Source organism: Hypanus sabinus, chromosome 4, assembly GCF_030144855.1.
Source record: "Hypanus sabinus isolate sHypSab1 chromosome 4, sHypSab1.hap1, whole genome shotgun sequence".
NCBI lineage: Eukaryota > Metazoa > Chordata > Chondrichthyes > Myliobatiformes > Dasyatidae > Hypanus > Hypanus sabinus.
This window is the reverse complement of record NC_082709.1, coordinates 111,053,441-111,073,652: the sequence shown is the minus strand read 5'-3', so window position 1 is coordinate 111,073,652 and position 20,212 is coordinate 111,053,441. Positions and strand designations below refer to the sequence as shown.

The following is a 20,212-nucleotide window of genomic DNA, read 5'->3' as shown; positions in this document are numbered from 1 at the left end:
AGGCTTAATTTAAGAAATGAATTACTTATTATAAGCATTTGATTCCTAGTGCTTCATAATTGATTACAATGATCATATGATCACCTCATCTCTTGCTAACCCACCGTTCTCTTACTCTTTACTCGGAAGTGTGTTATAGCTGTTGGAAAACACTGTGACACTTTTGTTCTTGGCATATCATGAGAAATCTGAACTGAAGAAATTGTTATTTCTGGGCCCAGCCCTTGCATTATTGCTGTTCACTATTGAGTCCCATATTCTAATCGTGTGGTGATGCACTTCCTGTGAAATAGGGTATGAAGTTCAATGGGGTTAAGTTCAGAATCTGCCCCTTTTTGTATGATCTTTCCCTGTACCCCAGGACCCAACTGAGATATCACTGCCCCACTCTATATACCTTCAGACAGAGCCAGGTTTTGCCTGAGCTATGATGATGTCATAACTTACCCTTTTACCAATCGTAGCACTCGTTGGACTTAAACAAAAGGCAATTGACCGTAGTCAACATACACACAAAATGCTGGAGGAACTCAACAAATCAGGCAACATATACAAAAAGGAATACCCAGTCAATGTTTCAGAGAGAGGCTCTTCATTAAGACTGGAAAGGAAAAGGGAAGTCAACAGAATAAAAATGTGGGGAAGGGGAAGGAGGACAAGCTAGGTGGCAGGTGAAATCAGATGGGCGAGAAAGATAAAGGGCTAGAGAAGAAGTAATCTGAGAGGAGAGTGGACCATGGTAGAAAGGGAAGGAGGAGCAGCAACAGGGAGTGGTGATATGCAGGCGAGGAGAAGAGGTAAGAGGCCAGAGTGGGAAATAGAAAAAGAGGGAAGAGGAGGTGAAAAGAAAATAAAAGAGGAAAAATTATACCGGAAGGAGAAATTGATGCTCATGCCATTTGGTTGGGGGCTACCTATGCATACTATGAGATGTTGCTCCTCCAACGGAGAGTGGCCTCATCGTAGCAGAAAAGAGGAAGCCATGGATCGATATGTCAGATGGGAATGGAGATTGGAGTTACAATGGTCAGCCTCCGGGAAAATCCACTTTCGGCAGATGGAGCAGAGATGCTTGACAAAGTGATCCTCCAATTTAAATTGCATCTCACCAATGTACAGCAGGCTGCATCAGGAGGAGCAGATACAATAAATGATCCCAAAGATTCGCAAGTGAAGTGTTGCCTCACCTGGAGGGACTGTTTGGGGCACTGAATGGAGACAAGGGAGGTGTAGCATTTCTCTGGCTTGCAGGGATACCTGCCAGGAGGGATGAATGGACAAGGGAATCATGGAGGAAGCGACCAGCCAAAAGTGGAGAGTTTGGGAAGTAAAGATGCATTTGGTGGTAAGATACCACTGAAGCTGGCAGAAGTTGTGGAGAATGATGTGTTGGATGCAGAGGCCAATGAGGCTGTAAGTGAGGACAAAAGGAACTCTATCCCTGTTAGGGTGGCGGGAAGATGGAGTAAATGTGGATGTCTGGGGTATGGAGGAGATGTGGGTGAGAGCAGCATCAATGTTGGAGGAAGGGAAACCCCATTCTTCAAAGAAAGAGGACATCTCTGATGTCCTAGAAAGGAAAGACTCATCCTAGGAACAGATGTGATGGAGACAAAGGATCTGAGATAAGAACAGCTGTGGAGTGTTGGATGTAGAGGTTCATGGGGTGGTAGGTTATTAACTGTTGTCATTAAGCCATAAAGAGAATGGCAGAAGCAAACTAAATGAAAAAGTGTACCGTATAGTGTGGAGACTCTGAAATATGTTTTTATACCAGCACTAAGCAACCAACAGCAGCCCATGTGTCTGTTGTGTGAAAAGATTTTTTTTCCAAATAAAGCAATGTAACCATCCAGACTCCTTGAACACTCTGGGAATATCAGGGAATACACTCTGATAAAGCAAGCAAGAACCTGCCTTATTTTCAGTCATTTTGTGAAAACTTTCAGAAATATAAAACACTTTAAAAGATATTTGCCAGCACTTCTCAGCAAAACAGTGATGGTTTGTGTGCTTCATCCAATATTTCATTGCTCATCCATCACTAAATCTCGAAAGCCCCATACAACTGGAGAAGAATTGATTCTGCCAACAAACAGGGAGGTTCTGAGTACTGTTTTACAGTGCAGCATAGTTTCAGTTCAGTCGCCCAACTTCTTTCAAAGTAACAAAACAGACGGCAAATTACTGAACATGGGGACCTGAGACTCCTGAGTGACATTCAGCCTGATGTTGAGAAGCTGATCTCACTGCACCAAGCTCATCCATCTCATTGAGAGGTGAAAAAGCAGTGAAGTAGTGAACAGTTGGGCTACTAATGTATGCTCTAAAATTGTGGATGAAATTGTTTTTATGTAACCAAACAAAGAAATTATTTTATTTGCAACTTTAAATAGATTTGAATACTTTTTGTAATTATTTGTCACTGCTTTGAATTTGCAATTCCTATTTTCTTTCACTGTGCATTGTAAATCAAAATTCTTTATAAATTTTGTAATGGCCAGATAGGGAGAAGGGGCACTGGGGATGTGGTCTGCTATTGAAGTTCAATAGGATACTTAAAAGAAAGCTATTCCCTTTAAATTAACAACAAGGCGGAGAAACAGAGGAAGTGTGTCATTTACTAACCCAGACCAACGGCTAGCCCTTGCGCTCTCTCCTTTATCTCAGGTCTGGTGATTTCCTGCCTATTTATAAATTACTGTAAATAGACAGGAAATCTGAAACAGATCTTTTTTAAAAAATCTGTTAAATATTCTGCTGGCTGATGGCGCAGTGACATCAGTGCAAGACTCCAGAGCGAAGGTTGCCGTGTTCAAATCCAGTCCTGGACACACTTTCCATCTGTGCTGGGTTGAGTGTCGAGCTCGCAACTTGGCCTCGTAAAAAAAAACCGCTGTGCTGTGAGAAGGACGTGGGGGACCACTCACAGAATCTTGCCTCCAAGACAACCACCTGAAAAAATAAATGGTCGCCGAGGCCCTGGCAGAGTATGGCACACAAAAAAATTCTGAAGCAGGGAGAATTATGTACGGAAGTTGGCTTGACAACTTTCATGCAAATGGTTATTAGAAGCAATATAAAAGTACCCTTGGATAAAGCACATGATTCACGGTTATTATGTTGACATTACAAGGCACTCCCCTAAATTATGACATTCTACACTATCCAGTGCATAGAGGTCGAAGCCTTTATCAATAAACAGGTACTCACTGTGAACAGTTTGGACACCTGATTCTAAAATACTGTGGGCTGGATTTTTCTGCCACTGGAAAAAAAAACGTAAGTTTTATATACATGAAAAATCAAGATTTTAAATGAGTCTTCTCTAATAAATCTTACTATGAATTTTATCTCAAAAACTAGCACTGAGGTTGCCACTGCAAATATTGATGAGCTTATTGTCAAAAGTACAAATACATGTATGGACTAGTGCAACATAAAACTTGCATCAGCATCACAGGCTCATAGCATCACATAAACAGAACTCACAAGAAAAAACATATATTGTATACAATTTTTACAGAATTTTTAAAGAAAACAATTAGAATTTTTAAAAAGTGATCAAAGTGGTTGTGGTGCTGTTAAACTTCAGTGATAGAGGTTTGCTGGTTGGTCAGAGAACTGAATGGTCGAAGGGAAGTAGTTGTATTTGAGCCAGTTGTGTGGGAATTCAGGCTTCTGTACCTCCTGCCTGATGGTAGCTGTGAAAAGATGGCACATGGTGTGGATCATTGATGATGGATGGTGCCTTCTGGAGGCAGCACTTCCTGCAGATGCTACCAATGGTGGGAAGTGATGTGCCCATGATGTACTGGGCAGAGTCCACTACTCTTTGCAGCTTCTCATGCTCCTGCACATTCAAGTTGCTGTACTAAACCACGATGTAACCAGTCAGGACATTTTCAACAGCATATACCTGCAGAAATTTGTTTGAGTATTCAGTGACAAGTCGAACCTCATTAACAAAAATACAACAATACACAACAATAATGGGGCCCAAAATGAAAGAGAAAAGCAAGACTGAAACATTTGTAGCCATGTTCAGTCGGAAGTCCATAGTTTCCTCCTGAAATCTCCAACCTCACAGAAGCCAACTGTCAGCCGATTTAATTCACTTCATGTACAGGAAGAGATGGCTGAGTACACTGGCTGTGGTTATGGGTTATTGTACTGACTAGTATCAGACAGACCGTGGCTCCACTCCAGCTCTTCCAGTATAGTTACAGCAATCGTCCAATATGTCCAGCTCACAAAATCCAATCCATCTTATTACCAACAGTTTACTCCTAATCAACTACACAATCAAAACATCAACAAGGCATCTGGATTTCTTTCCAGGAGTCAAAAATTTAAAATTATTACAGGTGACACCCTCTAAAGGTAATGGAAATTAGCTTTTCAGAATTCTTATGTCACTACCTAATATGTGAGATATAGAATATACATTCAATGAGAAATTTTTATGAAACCAAGTAAATAATTAAAGATGATTTCTTTTTAAACTCCTTTCTTGATGCATGCATGGATGACACAGCGTCATATTTCAGAAAATTATGATACATATCATCTTATATTAAACAATATATAGGACCTGGAAAGGTAATATATGCCCTCTTGTCTCCATGTGAAAAAGAAGATTCTGAATATCTACACTCTGCCTCTCATGATTTTATATACCTCTATTAGACTCCTTCAAAACAATACATCCCATATAAACTCTGCCTAAAACTAAAGTCTTCCAACCCAGGTGAATTCTGACATGTCTCCTCTTACATCTTCCTATAATATGGCAATCAGAAATGCATACGATACTCCAAGTGTGGCTTAACAAGTGTTTTGTATGGTTGCAACATAACTTTCCAACATTTATATTCTAGGCCCTGACAAGGCAAGCATGTCTTCTTCACCATCCTATTGATCCAGTATGCCAATTTCATAGAAACATAGAAAACTTACAGCACAATACAGACCCTTCGGCCAACAAAGCTGTGCTGAACATGTTCTTACCTTAGAACTTACTTAGGGTTACCCATTGCCCTCTATTTTTCTAAGCTCCATGTACCTATCCAGTAGTCTCAAAGATCCTATTGTATCCACCTCAGGGAACCATGGCTTGGAACCCAAAGGTGTCTTTGTTTATCACATTCCCTAGTGCCTTACATTTACTGTACATGTTCCACACCTACTTGTCTTACCAAAATGCAATTCTTCACACTTGTTGGGATTAAATTCCATCTGCCAGTGCTCTGCCCAATTTTACATCTAGTCAATTTTGCAGCCTTGTACAATGTTTTTCCGTTATCCACAACTCCAAAAACTTTCATGTCATTCAAGAACTTACTAATCATGCTTTGCTGAAAACCATTTTTTAATAATCCTTTTCATAAGATTTGTACTTTTTTAACAAACTCATGTATTTTTCACACTCACCAGCTAAACTAATGCTTTATCACCTTTCTCATGTTTCACTAGCTAGGTACTAGCACATCACCCAAGTGATGTCATTGTTTTAATTTTGCAGGTTATTTCATTCATTCATTCCTATCTAAGGAAATTCTTTTATCTTATGAAAAGTGATAGATTTTTCAGAAGTGCCACCTTTTATACCCTTTAGCATTAATTCCCCCCCCCCCCCAGCACTATTTCTCAGCTCTTGATTTAGTTTGCTTAGTATTTGTATGTTTGTCTGTACTCTATAATAAAACTGAAATCATGGAATTAAGACAGCTCTCCATTTTAACTCCTGGAAGAACACCAAGGATCAGAAATTAAACAGAGATCCAACACCTCCTAAATTAATGTCTAAGTTATCAATACACAAGCACAAAATACAAGAGTCCCAGCATCGATCCAGGTCGCACACCAGTCCAATCAAAAATCAGTGTATCTACTTCCTTATAAGCTTAAGGAGATTCTGCATGTATTTGAACATTCTGACAAACTTTACTGTGGAAAGCCTTCTGACTGGTTGTATCACCATCTGCTATGGTAACTCCAATGCACAGAAGTACAAGAGGATACAGAGTGTGTCAACTCAGCTGGTTCCATCACAGGTTCAGCTCTTCTCACCATTCAGAACAAAGAAATATTTCAGGAAGGCAAAATTTAGCATTAAGGACTCCCACAACCCAGGCCATGTGCTCTTTTCGCTGCTCCAATCAGGTAGGAATCAAAATCAGATTTATTATCACTGACTTCAGTGACATGAGATTTGTTGTTTTGCAGCAGTAATAGTACAGTGCAAAGACATAAAATTACTAACAAAAGGAATAACAGGAATAAAAGAACAGAAGCCTGAAGACCTGCACCTCAGTTCAAGAACAGCTTCTTCCCCACTGCCGTTATGTTCTTGAACTGTCCTGCAAAACTCCAACATTATCTTGGACCATTTCTTAATAAGATGATTTCTTATTTCTCTCCCCCAATTTACACTCTTGTCATAATGTTTTTTCATGTAATTTACATGAATAAAATTCTACATTCATTTATGTGTTATTTTTGTAATGTGCTGCATAAAGCTAATTTTGATGACAAGTACACCTACAAGAATAAACTTGCACTTGAAAGCATCCTTCCACCACTATCCTCTCACCATCCAGCTTGGATCAAATTTGTTAGCTTACTTTGGATGCCATGTGTGTTGAATTCTGGGTGAATGTGCCATGTGGGAGCTTGTCAAACGTTTTGTCAAAAGTACATGGATAATGTCTATCACCATGCCTTCATCAATCTTCCTAGTTAGCTCCTCAAGAAAACTCTTTCATATTAGTAAGGCAGGATTTCTTCCCTACAAAGCAGTCCTTGCCTTTACAATGTACAGAAATCCTATTCTTTAGGATTTTCTCTAATAATTCTCCTATCACTGAGGCTGAGCTCACTATAATGGTTTCACCAACAGGCAAAGGATAGAGGAACATCAAGGAAATATATTCTAGATAAAAGAAATCTGGGAGCTAAAAGAGAAATCTACACATCCATGAATGATACAAGTTGAAAGCATATGCGAGTATAGGAGCTTCAGGGATGAAAACTGAAAAGGAAATAATGACACCAAGGAAGCAAAGAGATATGAAAGTAAGATCATAGATTATAAAAACATCAAAATTGAATAACAAATAATAGAGCATCCTGTTACAGCTTAAATTGAATTCCAAGTGTTCAGGTAGAAAACATACTGTATATATTTCTAATTCAACAGTATGTGTTAGACTTTACTGGAAAACACTGATGTGGCTATTAAAATTAATGAAGAATATGAAATTTTGAAATTAATAAACCAACATGGAATATTAAAGCGTCCCGCTTTAAGTAGATGATCATCAGACTATATTATATTTCAGACATTTAAAAGGAAGTAAGGGAGGAAACGGCATAGATACTATTAACGTTCCAATTTCTTTTGGCTACATTATGGTGGCGGAAGCCGGAATACAGTAAAAATAGTAGTTATTTAAACAAGAAAAAGATTGTGCAGCTAGAGGCCAATCCCAACATCGGCAGTGAAAAATGATTGGAACAATTTCCAGGAGATGGAATAAGACATTGGTTAATCAATTACAGTATATTCATGCAGAATAGCCAACTGACTAACCTGACTGAATTATTTTTGAAAGTTTTAACAAGAAATATCTGTGAAGGGAACACACTTCCTGTAAATCATTTGGCAAAATCATCAATAAGAAGTTGATCAAGAAATTAAAAGTCATATGTTCAAAAATGAACCAAAAATAAACCAAAAGTTAATGATTATTACTGTTTGTGATAATAGGGCTATTTGCAGTGGGGTTTTGCAGGGCTTTGCAGAAGGTTCCTCGTTTCTCAAGATATGAAAATAACTTAACTTAAAAGTAGAAGCAATGATTAAGAAATTCGACAAATATATCAAAATTGTCAGTATTCTTGAGGAATCAAGTTCAAGGCTTCATATATCACTAGACATAAAAGTGGTTAATGGATTGCGTTATGGAAAAGTGTCAGAAAATGCATTTGGAGAGGGCAAATCAGTCAAGGCAATATGTGCTCAAAGATAGGATAACAACAAGTATAAAGAAACAAAGGTATTTGTAGCAGAGAAGTAGATAGTGGGAATCAAAAAGCATATGCTATATTTGCCACAGCATAGAATATGAGAGGAACATTTTATTAGATCTATACAAAACATTAAATAAGCAACAGTGTTACACTCCCTCAATACTGCAAAAATACCTCCGCCTACATAGTATGTCATAAGGGAAATAAATCTACAACTTTGAAATTTGAAGCTATAAATCATCATATCTAATAACTATCCTCAGTGGAGGCTGGATCTGTCCTCAATAGAGACCCGTTAGCTTGTTACACAATCCTGTATATTTATCTCATCCTGAAATAGGCATATCAATGCTTTAACGGTATATTTAACATTAAGAGATTCAAAAGGCTACTCTAGAGTATCCGCTTTATTGTTGTGTGATTGCTTTCACATATTGACTGTATCATGAATGGATTGCAGATTTTGTCCCATAAAGGGACATTAATGAACCAACTGAATTTAAGACAATCTGATTGCTACTATCCTTGAAAGTGACCAAGTTTTTAATTTCCAGATGGTTTGTTTTCAAAAAATTGAAGCAGCTGAATAAATTATGAGCAATTATTAAGTCTGGTTGCAGCCTTAGACAATGGTCAAATCTATCAAAAACTCTGAACATCTCAGTATCATGACATTCAGAAACACTCATAAACTAAGGACAATTTATATTTCGTAAAACACATAATAAAATTTATAATCAATTAAAAACAATTAAGTATATTCAATTGATTCAGAAAGATTCAAGTTACCTAAAAACTGATCCCTTGTATCCATACTTCTCTATTGATAGGAATGCACTAAACTAACATGGGTTAAGCAAGCAGATTGAAGCACAAACAGTAACAATGCAATAAGCTTACACTCTAAATCTGGACTCTGCAAGGATTTTAACATTGAAGCACTGTGGGCCAAATCCCAGTGAAGAGTAACCAATGAAGTTGGGAATTGTTTGTGTGCATGAAATATGGAAATTGGCACATTCCAGAAGTTCCAAAAATATTCATGCTCGAAAATCAAAAAATTCAAATCTTGCAATCTCATTAGCCCAGTATGCAATGCTCCCTTAGTTATCTCAGCTACTAATGTGAAGGCTAGGCAACATCTTGTTTTACCATACAATGTTTGGATACCAGTATCAATCTGAGTTAATACTTCAGTAATACAAGGAGTGATTGACTTGCACATCCTGCATTTTTCTTGAGTACTTATAATTTGTAATGTGACACTTACTGTAAACTTCTTCACTCCTTGTAGACCAGAGAATTTCTGATAGGATATATCAGCTTTTACTTTCCCAGCATCGAGGTCACCTGTATATATCTGTTTGATACCAGCGCTATTTATTAAGGGTATACATTCATCACATGGGCATTTGGTAACAAATATCATGGTTTTCTCATCTTCTTTTATATCCTGACATCTGCAAAAAGAAACACATAGAACAATTACTAATAAATACAAGAGATTATGTAGATGCTGGAAAATCTTGTGACACACACGCATTGTGCACACACACACACAAACAAAAAGTGCTGGAGGAACTCAGCACGTCAAGCAGATCTATGGAGAGGAATAAATTGATGATGTTTCAGGCTAAGACCCTTTATCAGGATGGAAACGAAGGGGGAAGAAGCCAGGATAAGGAGGGGAGAGGTGAAGATGGACCAGATGGCAGGGGATAACCAGGTGAAGAGCAAATGGTTAGGTGGGGAAGGGGAAATGAAGCAAGAGTTTGGGAGGTGATAGATGGGAAGAGATAAATGGCTGCAAAAGCAGGGATCTGATAGGAGAGGAATATGGACTATGGAAGAATAGGAAGGAAGAGGGGCACCAGAGTAAGGCGATGGGCAGGTGAGAAGGGGTAGAGGGGAACCAGAATGGTAAATGGAGAAAGAGAGCCGGGGGTTGAAATTAGTGTTCATGGCTTCAGGTTGGAAGCCATCCAGATGGAATATGAGGTGCTGCTCCTCCAACCTGAGTGTGGCCTAATTGTTGCAGTTGAGGAGGCCATGGACTGACATGTTGGAATGGAAAGTCAATTGAAATCCTGCCATTTATGGCAGAGGGAGCGAAGGTGCTCGATGAAGCAGTCCACCAATCTAAATCAGGTCTCACTGATGTTGAAGAGGCCACACTGGGAACACTGGGTACAGTAGATGACTCCGACAGACTCTCAGGTGAAGTGTCACCTTAATAAGTGAACACTTATAAATCAAACAACCACTCTATAACTTGATAACCTGCCAAATGCTGTCATCAGCTGGTTGTAGGACCTAACTGTGGCCAAATTAGTTATTGCTATTCCTAGTGTGATTACACTTTCTGAAAGAGATTACTAGGCAGAGAGAGGGTAATACTCAATTAAATGCTAAAAGCATCCTTGAAGTAATGCAACAATCTACTAACCCCTGGGAATCCTGGCTCATGACTGTTCAAAATAGAGAAGGATCATTTGGAACAGTATTAAGAATGTCATATCCATGCATTAAATGCACATAGAAGCCCAGCATAAACACTCAAAGGAATACACCATCTTACAAACCAGCTGTGGAAAAGTTTGTGATTCCCACATTGGCTTTTCCCACCTTTGAAATCAGAGTGGAATCAAGTCATCCTCTGTCCTGCGAAATACGAAGATACTTCTGAAAAGCACTTAATTTGGCGTAATGCACTTTGGGATATCTTGGAGTTGTGAAGGACACTGTATATATTTTTTTCTTTCTACGTAAATAGTCAAAGTTGTCAAAGTGTAAGTTGCACTAAAGTAATCTGAATGCTTACCGGAAAGTTAAAGCATTTTGTTCAGCATGTACAATGTACCGAAACTTCCTGGCTTCTCTGTCTTTCTGCTGCTTTTCATCCATCTGAGGGAAGTCTGCATATTCAGACCCTGTTGGATAGGCGTTATAACCACATCCAATCAGATACCTTGCTCCTGTTGCATCACAATTACTCTATAATAAAGAAAAGACAGTTACTTGGTGTGAAGCGAGAAAACATTAATTGGTAACAAAAGAAAACCTACAGATGTTGGAAATCCAAGCAACACATACAAAATGCTGGAGGAAATCAACAGGCCAGGCAACATTTATGGAAAAGGACTGATGAAGGGTTGCAACTTGAAACGTTGACTGTTTACTCTTTTCCGTAGATGCTACCTGGCTTGCTGAGTTCCTCCAGCGTTCTGTGTGCATTGCAGACATTCATCAGTAATCATGTGGCCACTGTCTGGTCTGATCATTAGAGACGAGTAAACTTTGACTAAATTCAGGGGTGATATCCTGAACAGGACAGGCATTTTATGTCATTTAGCTTTTTGATACATACTGTTTTAAAGCATGTTAGTGTACCAGCTAGAAATATACAGAACCACTCATTGTGTTACTCTTTACTGTAGACATTCATAATGTTTGCCCGCTCAAAATCATTCTTAGACAAAACATTAAGCAGTGTTTCATCTGTCTGAAACTTAATGGGAAGCAGAGGATGATTAATGGCTTAGAGAGTTAATTTATATGCAATGATGCCTTACTTTAGTTCAATGGTCAAAGCCAAACCACAAAGATTGCTAAATAAAGTGTGTTAGACAAGCATAGATAATAATGCTGATATGGCCTTCAGATTACAGACTACAGATGTAAATGGCCTCCCAAAACTCTAGACCAAGTTCAAATGACATGGTCGCCACACTTGCTAGAACAGGTTGTTAGATACAAATAAAAGGAAAATTTCCTTTGTGCGTTTCCTACTGGGTGAGAATAAATAATAAGATGACAATAAACTAGTGGGAACAAATAATACAATTGAAGGAATTCCTTGGGCAGCACGGTAGCACAGTTGTTAGCACAACACTTCACAGTACCAATGACCCCAGTTCAATTCTTGCCACTGTCTGTAAGGAGTTTATATGCTCTCCTCCTGACTGCATGGGTTTCCTCCCACTGTCCAAAGATGTACCAGTTGGTAGGTCAATTGATCATTGTAAATTGTCCTGTGGTTAGTTTTGGGTTAAATCAGGGGCTACTGGGTGGTGCAGCTCAAAGGGCTGGAAGGGCCTATTCTGCACTGTACGAGGGGTTATTGATAAGTTTGTGGCCTAAGGTAGAAGGAGTCGATTTTAGAAAACCTAGCATATTTATTTTTCAACATTGTCCCCTCCTACATTTACACATTTAGTCCAGCGGTCGTGGAGCATACGGATCTTGGACCTCGAAGAAGTGTCCACAGCAAGGGTGATTGATAAGTTCGTGGCCTAAGGTAGAAGGAGATGAGTTATTAACTTCAAACTTTCTCCATAATCACTCAAAGAGTTGACCTGCATATGCTTGTAATGAGAGCAGTATAACTCATCTCGTTCTACCTTAGGCCACGAACTTATCAATCACCCCTGCTGTGGACACTTCTTCGAGGTCCAAGATCCGTATGCTCCATGACCGCTGGACTAAGTGTGTAAATGTAGGAGGGGACTATGTTGAAAAATAAAAGTGCTAAGTTCTGTAAAATTGATTCCTGCCACCTTAAGGCCACGAACTTATCAATCACACCTTGCATCTCAATAAAATATAAAAACTGTTAATGTTTTATTCATCAGTTTCACAATTACATAATCTAATAGCCTGAAAATTTTCAAGTGGTCTTTGATGTAACAAAATCAAGATGGGCACTATTCTCTTCCCTTTTTCTCAATCTATGCTGATTCATAGGGATGCTGGAGGGTGTGGCAGACATGATGCAATTGGCTGAGGAGAAACAGGAAAATTAGTTAACAAATTTGTCTTGACTTTCTGACAAAAGCTCACGCAGTTTAAAAGAGGAACTGACCTTGGCTACAGAGCGCCCAAAACTTAGAAAAAAGATCATGATTATTATTTTGTATTTCTGACAAAGAGCTCTCATCAAGAGAAATAATGACAATCAAAATCAAATAACAAACTAAATGACTCAGGCAGAAATTATAAAACATTTTATTTTCAAAAGCACGAAACAAAAAGCTAAAACTTACTGACTTTCCTTCTGCCCAGATCACTGCCCCAACACCAATCTTTTGATCCTCTGAAATATATTAATTCAGGAAAATTTGAGTGTAAAAAAAAAGTATCTTAAACTATTCTGCTATGGTTAATTCAGACAAATTATTGGATAGCAGAGCAATATATTATAAAGAGCATAATATTTATCATTAAAAATCTTGTATATCAAATCATAGATAAAAGAATGCACATCAAATGTGTTTATAGCAAGAAAAATTATGACAATTTTCTCAAATAAAAAACCTCATTTGGAACATTGTGTTCCATTCTGATTGCCCCATTATTAGAAGAATGTGGAAGCTTTAGAGAAGGTGCCGAGGTAATTTACCAGGATGCCACCTGGATCATAGAGCATGTCTTATGAGGATAGGTTGAGTGAGCTAGGGCTTTTCTCTTTGGAGCGAAGCAGCACGAGAAGTGACTTGATAAACGTGTACAACACAATAAGAGGCACAGTTTGAGTGACTGGTCAGAGACTCCACAGTGGAAATGGCTAATATGTGTAATATCCTGGTTAAGATTTTTATTGTTATGCTGCAGGCATTTCATTATAGCAGTTCTGTAAGAGTAGTCTGTTCTACTTTTACATGTTTAGGTTTGAGCTAAAGAGAAGAGGCTATGTTGTTCAACTTAGGAATGTCGTGTCAGCCAGTCAGGATGGTGGAATTGGGAGAAGGTTCTAGAGAACGCTGGGCAGAGAGGCTTTGAGATGGACACCAGTGTGGGTCGAGGTCTTTTTGGGGGGAGCGGGGAGAAGCCAGGAGGGAAGATGGCTGAGGATGCTGTCCCTGTTACAGGAGGTGCTTTGTCCAGATGAATGGCTTCAAGGAGGAAGGACCGATATTCTCCTGGGGGGGGGGGGGGGGGGGGGGGGAGTCTGTTTGAGGTGGATTTTGAATGACATTTGGAAGGTGGAATGTGCTTTCATGCAGATTGTGGATTCAGCATGCGAGTTAAAGACAGCTTCAAGATGAGTTCCAACTCATGTACACAGTTGGACTGGGTTAACTGTAATGGGCCCTTTTTATTTTTCTCCTTTTTCTCCTTTACAACTGGCACTTGTAAATATACTTTATAGTTGTGCGCAGTGTACAGTCTGTTATTTCTTGTTGATTGCTAATTGTATGGGGGCAGCAATTACAGAGTATTCACACAGATTGGGGTTCAGGTGGTCGAGACAACCCAACTTGCCAGTTCTAGTGGGACCCAAGTCATACTGACTCTAGACGTATGGAGTTTGAGAAAGGTGGTCTTCTCACCGCAGAGTCCAGTGGGTGTTAGCCAGAGGCTAACGAATTGCATCTCTAGAGACGCCTGGCAAAAGGAGGTTTCATTGTGGGGGCTACCATCTGTGATTTGATTCGCTGAATACTGCATAATTGCTCTAAGAATTGATTAGGTGGTTTGAGCGTTTAAGCCTGTGTTAAACTATTGTCTGGGAAAGTGATTAAGATGTGTGATGATGAACACTGCCAAGATTAAACGTTGGTGTGATTCAAAGAGATTACTTGTAACTAAGGCTTGTGTTCTGAGCTGGGTGGATATCTGCAGCCCAGTTGAATTGCTGATCTGAGTTTTAAGTTCAGTTCCAGTACTAGGGAAAGTTAGAATCATAAAACGGTAGTTTAACCAAGTAGCAGGCAAAGATGTTGTTTTAGTTCAGGCCTGATGAGAGTGGATCTGCCTCGTACGATTGGTGTACCTGAAGAGGTGGGGCCATGGGTCAGCCATACTTTTGGAGAAGAGAGGAGTGTTGGTGATGGTGCCGAATTAGAAGTTGAGTTTCCCGTAGCTGAGGGTGGAGACTTTAAAGACAAGTTGCTTTTATTCCTGTGGAGTGAGGGGAAGGAGTTGTCTTATTGAAAGGTCTAATCAGTCCTTCAGCAGTTGATTTATATTCTGAATTGGTTTTGGCTATTACATCACTGGTTGATAAATGCAAAATTATATCTGCGGGGAGCCAAAGTTGTTGTAGACTGGGAGTGTTCTCTGGGGTCAAGTCCACACTCGAGGGGAAGAAGAATATGAAGCTTGGGCTGAGTAGACATCTTAAAGGATCCAGCAGCTGATATATTGAGGTTCCTCAAGGTAGAAAATCCATTAGTTACATCAGCTAATTACCTGCAAGCTCTGGGAGGTGTTCTTGGCACTGCTGGAAGTGCAGCCAATCTTAGGATGAAATTTAGACACACATATCAGGAAGAAGGAGAGAAGTTGTCTGCCTACATTTTCGGCTTGGAGAAGCTGCTGCATTGTTTGTGCCACAAAGGGGGCATTCAACTATCTGAGAGAAACTGCTTGAGGATGGAGCAAGTTGTGAAGACCACGCTGTCAAATGACGTGATGGCTCTATGTATTCGAATGACCTGCAGGATGCGCCCTCCCCCATCTTTTACTGAGTTACTCAGAGAATTTAGAGAGGAGGAAAATGCGATGGAAGAGGGGGAGGCCTTTGTCTACAAGGCAAAGTCCTTGTTAGTAGCCTCTGCTGCTAAGTGACTCCTGCTGCCACATAAACCGGGGTTTTGCAGGATGTCATGAAAGATCTGATGGCCAAGGTATTTTGGAATATATCAGTTGGTGTTTTTACCAAGCATGACAAGGCTGGCAGGAAGCCAGACCCACTAGTGGGACGTACCAATCTGGGTTGTTACTAATTGAGGTCCTTTGGCCAGGGAAATGACCAGTATTTTCTGTTACAACTGTGGAGAAGATGGATGTTTCAAGCGGGAGTGTGAAGGACAGGAAGATCTTCAGAAAATAACTCAGTGGTTAATCAAACAGCAAAGAAGAAAGGTAAAACCTCAGAGGGACCCAGTAACGGAATGGACTGACGTTTTGGAGAGAATACATTCCTATCAGTGTATCAAGGGAAATACTAAAGTACAAAACACTATTCCCGAAGGGTTAGTGGGACCAAGCTCTGGTGTATCCATGTGGATTGAAAGTGTTCATGCGAGAGCCACACTTGACACAGGTTCTCAAGTTACTTTGCTTTATAGATAATTTTACAACTGACATTTGACACATTTATCATTGAAGCCACTCAGTGCTTTTGAGTTTCAGGAGCTCAGTACTGATGAGTACCTGTATAATGGTTACTTGTCATTGAAATTGGAGTTTTCAGAAGCAGGTGTTAGAGTAACTGGGACTATTGACACACCAGTGTTAATCTGCCCAGATCTGGTTGAAAAGGGCAGAGCTTCCATCCTTGTGGGAACAAATATTTTTGTTGTGAGAAAGCTCATGGGAGCATGCAAGGAGAGAAATGGAGAGAACTTTTTGAAGGTTCAGGAGCACGCTGGGCAGAGTGGTTTTTGGGACAAATGCTGGTGTGGGTCAGTCTTTTTGGAGAGAGCTGGGAGAAGACAGGAGGGAAGATGGCTGAGGATGCCACCTGTTGCACAAGGTGCTTTGTGCAGATGAGCGGCTTCAAGGAGGAAGAGCCAATACTCCCATGGGGAGCTTGTTTGTTTGAGGTGGATTTTGAGCGTGCTTTCACGCAGACAGTGGGTCCAGTTAGTGAGTTAAAGAAAACTACAAGATGTGCTCCAACTTATGTGGACTAGGTTAACTGTAATGGGCCCTTTTCATATATTTTTCCTTTTCTTTTTCCTACTAGCTAATATTTGTAAATACACTTACTTTTATTTCTTGCTGACAGCTAATTGCATGGGTGCAGTATTCACACAGATTGGGGTTTGGGTGGTCGAGACATCCCAACTTCTCTGCTTTGGTGGGGCCCAAGTCATACTGACCTAGATGGATGGAGTTTGAGAAAGGTGATTTTCTCACTGCTGAGTCCAGTGGCTGTTAGTGAAGGGCCTAACAAGCCACATCTCTAGAGACACCCAGTAAAAATGGGTTTCATACAAGAGGGCATAATTTTAAAGGTGATTGGAGGAAAGTGTAGGGGAGATGTCAGAGGTAAGTTTTCTTTTTACATAGAGAGTGATAAGTACATGGAACACGCTGCCAGAGGTGATAGTAGAGGCAGATATATTGGGGACATTTAAAAAAACTATTGATTCGGAGCAAGAAGGCTGCTAATTTTTTGGAGTGAAGGGAGTTTTTTTTACTCTACTCGGGTTAAAGAGAGGTGAGACTGCGCAGGCACGTGACGTCAGCCAGTAGAGCGTGAAAGGTTTAAAAAGAAGACTGCCGTATCCAGCGGGCAGCGTAGTGAGAGGCAGCAGAGTGAGAGTTAGCAAAGTGATAGGGCTTTGGCTCAACAGGCTCAGGCGGTAATGGGACAAGGCGAGGTAGGAAGTATGTGTGTGAGGCCAGTTTTCTGTGCTCAGTGTCAGATGTGGGGAGGGCCCTGGAGTCTACCAGCCTCCCAGATGGCCATATTTGCACCAGGTGTGTCGAGCTGCAGCTTCTAAGGGACCAAGTTAGGGAACTGGAGATGCAGCTCAATGACCTTCGTCAAGGAGAGCGAGGAGTTATAGGCAGGTGGTCACACCGGGGCTACAGGAGACAGACAAGTGGGTCACAGTCAGGAAGGGGAAGAGTCAGGTACTAGAGAGTACCCCTGTGACGGTACCCCTTGACAATAAGTACTCCTGTTTGAGTACTGTTGGGACAGACAGCCTATCTGGGGGAAGCAGCAGTGGCCGTGCCTCTGGCACAGAGTCTGGCCCTGTGGCTCAGAAGGGTAGGGAAGGGAAGAGGAAGGCAGTAGCGATAGGGGTCAAACAGGCGATTCTGTGGATGCAGGAAAGAAACTTGGATGGTAGTTTGCCTCCCAGGTGCCAGGATCCGATACCCTGCAGTGGGAGGGAGAACAGCCAGAGTTCGTGGTATATATTAGTACCAATGACATAGGTAGGAAAAGGGAAGAGGTCCTGAAAAAAGACTACAGGGAGTTAGGAAGGAAGTTGAGAAGCAGGATCGCAAAGGTAGTAATCTCAGGAATAGAATGAGGTGGAGGATAAATGTGTGGCTGAGGGATTGGAGCAGGGGGCAGGGATTCAGATTTTTGGATCATTGGGACCTCTTTTGGGACAGGTGTAACCTGTACAAAAAGGACGGGTTGCACTTGAATCCCAGGGGGACCAATATCCTGGCGGGGAGGTTTGCGAAGGCTACTGGGGAGAATTTAAACTAGAATTGTTGGGGGGGGGGGTGGGAACTGAACTGAAGAGACTGGAGAAGAGGAGGTTAGCTCACAAATAGAGAAAGCTTGTAGGAAGAGCAAGAAGGAGGATAGGCAAGTGATAGAGAAGGGACGCTCTGAGACCGAAGGCTTGAGATGTCTCTATTTTAACGCAAGGAGTGTTGTGAACAAAGCGGATGAGCTTAGAGCATGGATCAGTACTTGGAAATATGAAGTGGTGGCCATTACAGAGACTTTGATGGCTCAGGGACAAGATTGGTTACTTCAAGTGCAGGGTATTAGATGTTTCAGAAAGGACAGTGAGGGAGGCAAAGAGGTGGGGGCGTGGCACTGTTGATCAGGGATAGTGTCATGGCTGCAGAAAAGGTGGACGCCATGGAGGAATTGTCTACAGAGTCTCTGTGGGTGGAGGTTAGGAAGAGGTCAATAACTTTACTGGGTGTTTTTTTATAGGGCGCCCAATAGTAACAAGTATATCTAGGAGCAGATAGGGAAACAGATCCTGGAAAGACGTAATAATAACAGAGTTGTCGTGATGGGAGAATTTAATTTCCCAAATATCAATTGGCATCTCCCTAGAGCAAGGGGTTTAGATGGGGTGGAGTTTGTTAGGTGTGTTCAGGAAGGTTTCTTGACACAGTATGTAGATAAGCCTACAAGAGGAGAAGCTGTACTTGATTTGGTATTGGGAAATGAATCTGGTCAGGTGTCAGATCTCTCAGTGGGAGAGCATTTTGAAGACAGTGATCATAATTTTATTTCCTTTACAATAGCATTGGAGAGAGATAGGAACAGACAAGTTAGGAAAACATTTAATTGGAGTAAGGGGAATTATGAGGCTATCAGGCTTAAATTAGAGGCTTAAATTAGAAACAGATGTTCTCAGGGAAAAGTACAGAAAAAATGTGGCAAGTATTCAGGGGATATTTGTGTAGAGTTCTGTATAGGGACATTCCAATGAGACAGGGAAGTTATGGTAGGGTAGAGGGACCGTGGTGTACAAAGGCTGTAATAAATCTAGTCAAGAAAAGAAAAGCTTACAAAAGGTTCAGAGAGCTAGGTAATGTTAGAGATCTAGAAGATTATAAGACATTTAAGAAAGAAATTAGGAGAACCAGAAGGGGCCATGAGAAGGCCTTGGCGGGCAGAATTAAGGAAAACCCCAAGGCGTTCTACAAGTATGTGAAGAGCAAAAGGATAAGACAGGGAAGAAGAGGACCTAACAAGTGTGACAGTGGGAAAGTGTGTATGGAACCAGAGGAAATAACAGAGGTACTTCACTATTCACTATGGAAAAGGATCTTGGCGATTGTAGTGATGATTTACAGCAGACTGAAAAGCTTGAGCATGTAGATATTAAGAAAGAGGATGTGCTGGGAAACATCAAGTTGGATAAGTCGCCAGGGCTGGATGAAATGTACCCCAGGCTACTGTGGGAGACATGGGAGGAGACTGCTGAGCCTCTGGTGATGATCTTTGCATCATCAAAGGGGATGGGAGAGGTTCCGGAGGATTGGAGGGTTGCAGATGTTGTTCCTTTATTCAAGAAAGGGAGTAGAGATAGCCCATGAAATTATAGACCAGTGAGTCTTACCTCAGTGGTTGGTAAGTTGATGGAGATCCTGAGAGGCAGGATTTATGAACATTTGGAAAGGTATAATATGATTAGGAGTAGTCAGCATGGCTTTGTCAAGGGCAGGTCATGCATAACGAGCCTGATTGAATTTTTTGAGGATGTGACTAAACACATTGATGAAGGAAGAGCAGTAGATGTGTATATGGCATTTGATAAGGTACCCCATGTAACGCTTATTGAGAAAGTAAGGAGGCATGGGATCCAAGGGGACATTGCTTTGTGGATCCAGAACTAGCTTGCCTACAGAAGACAAAGAGTGGTTGTAGACCGGTCATATTCTGCATGGAGGTCAGTCACTAGTGGAGTGCCTCAGGGATTTGTTCTGGGACCCTTACTCTTCAGGATTTTTATAA

The 20,212-nt window shown here is 40.7% G+C and overlaps 1 protein-coding gene across 4 annotated transcripts in view; it reads right to left on the bottom strand.

The window, feature by feature from the left end:
* Positions 1-20,212, bottom strand: part of cdadc1 (cytidine and dCMP deaminase domain containing 1) — a 67,966-nt gene that overhangs the window by 3,277 nt on the left and 44,477 nt on the right. For all 4 annotated transcript variants that reach the window (XM_059967874.1, XM_059967871.1, XM_059967873.1 and 1 more), the window contains 4 exons: positions 13,077-13,126; positions 10,856-11,028; positions 9,305-9,494; positions 3,214-3,268 (listed from right to left, as the gene is read on the bottom strand). In XM_059967874.1, coding sequence (XP_059823857.1) covers positions 3,214-3,268; positions 9,305-9,494; positions 10,856-11,028; positions 13,077-13,126 — 468 coding nt within the window. The remainder of the gene's footprint in view (positions 1-3,213; positions 3,269-9,304; positions 9,495-10,855; positions 11,029-13,076; positions 13,127-20,212) is intronic.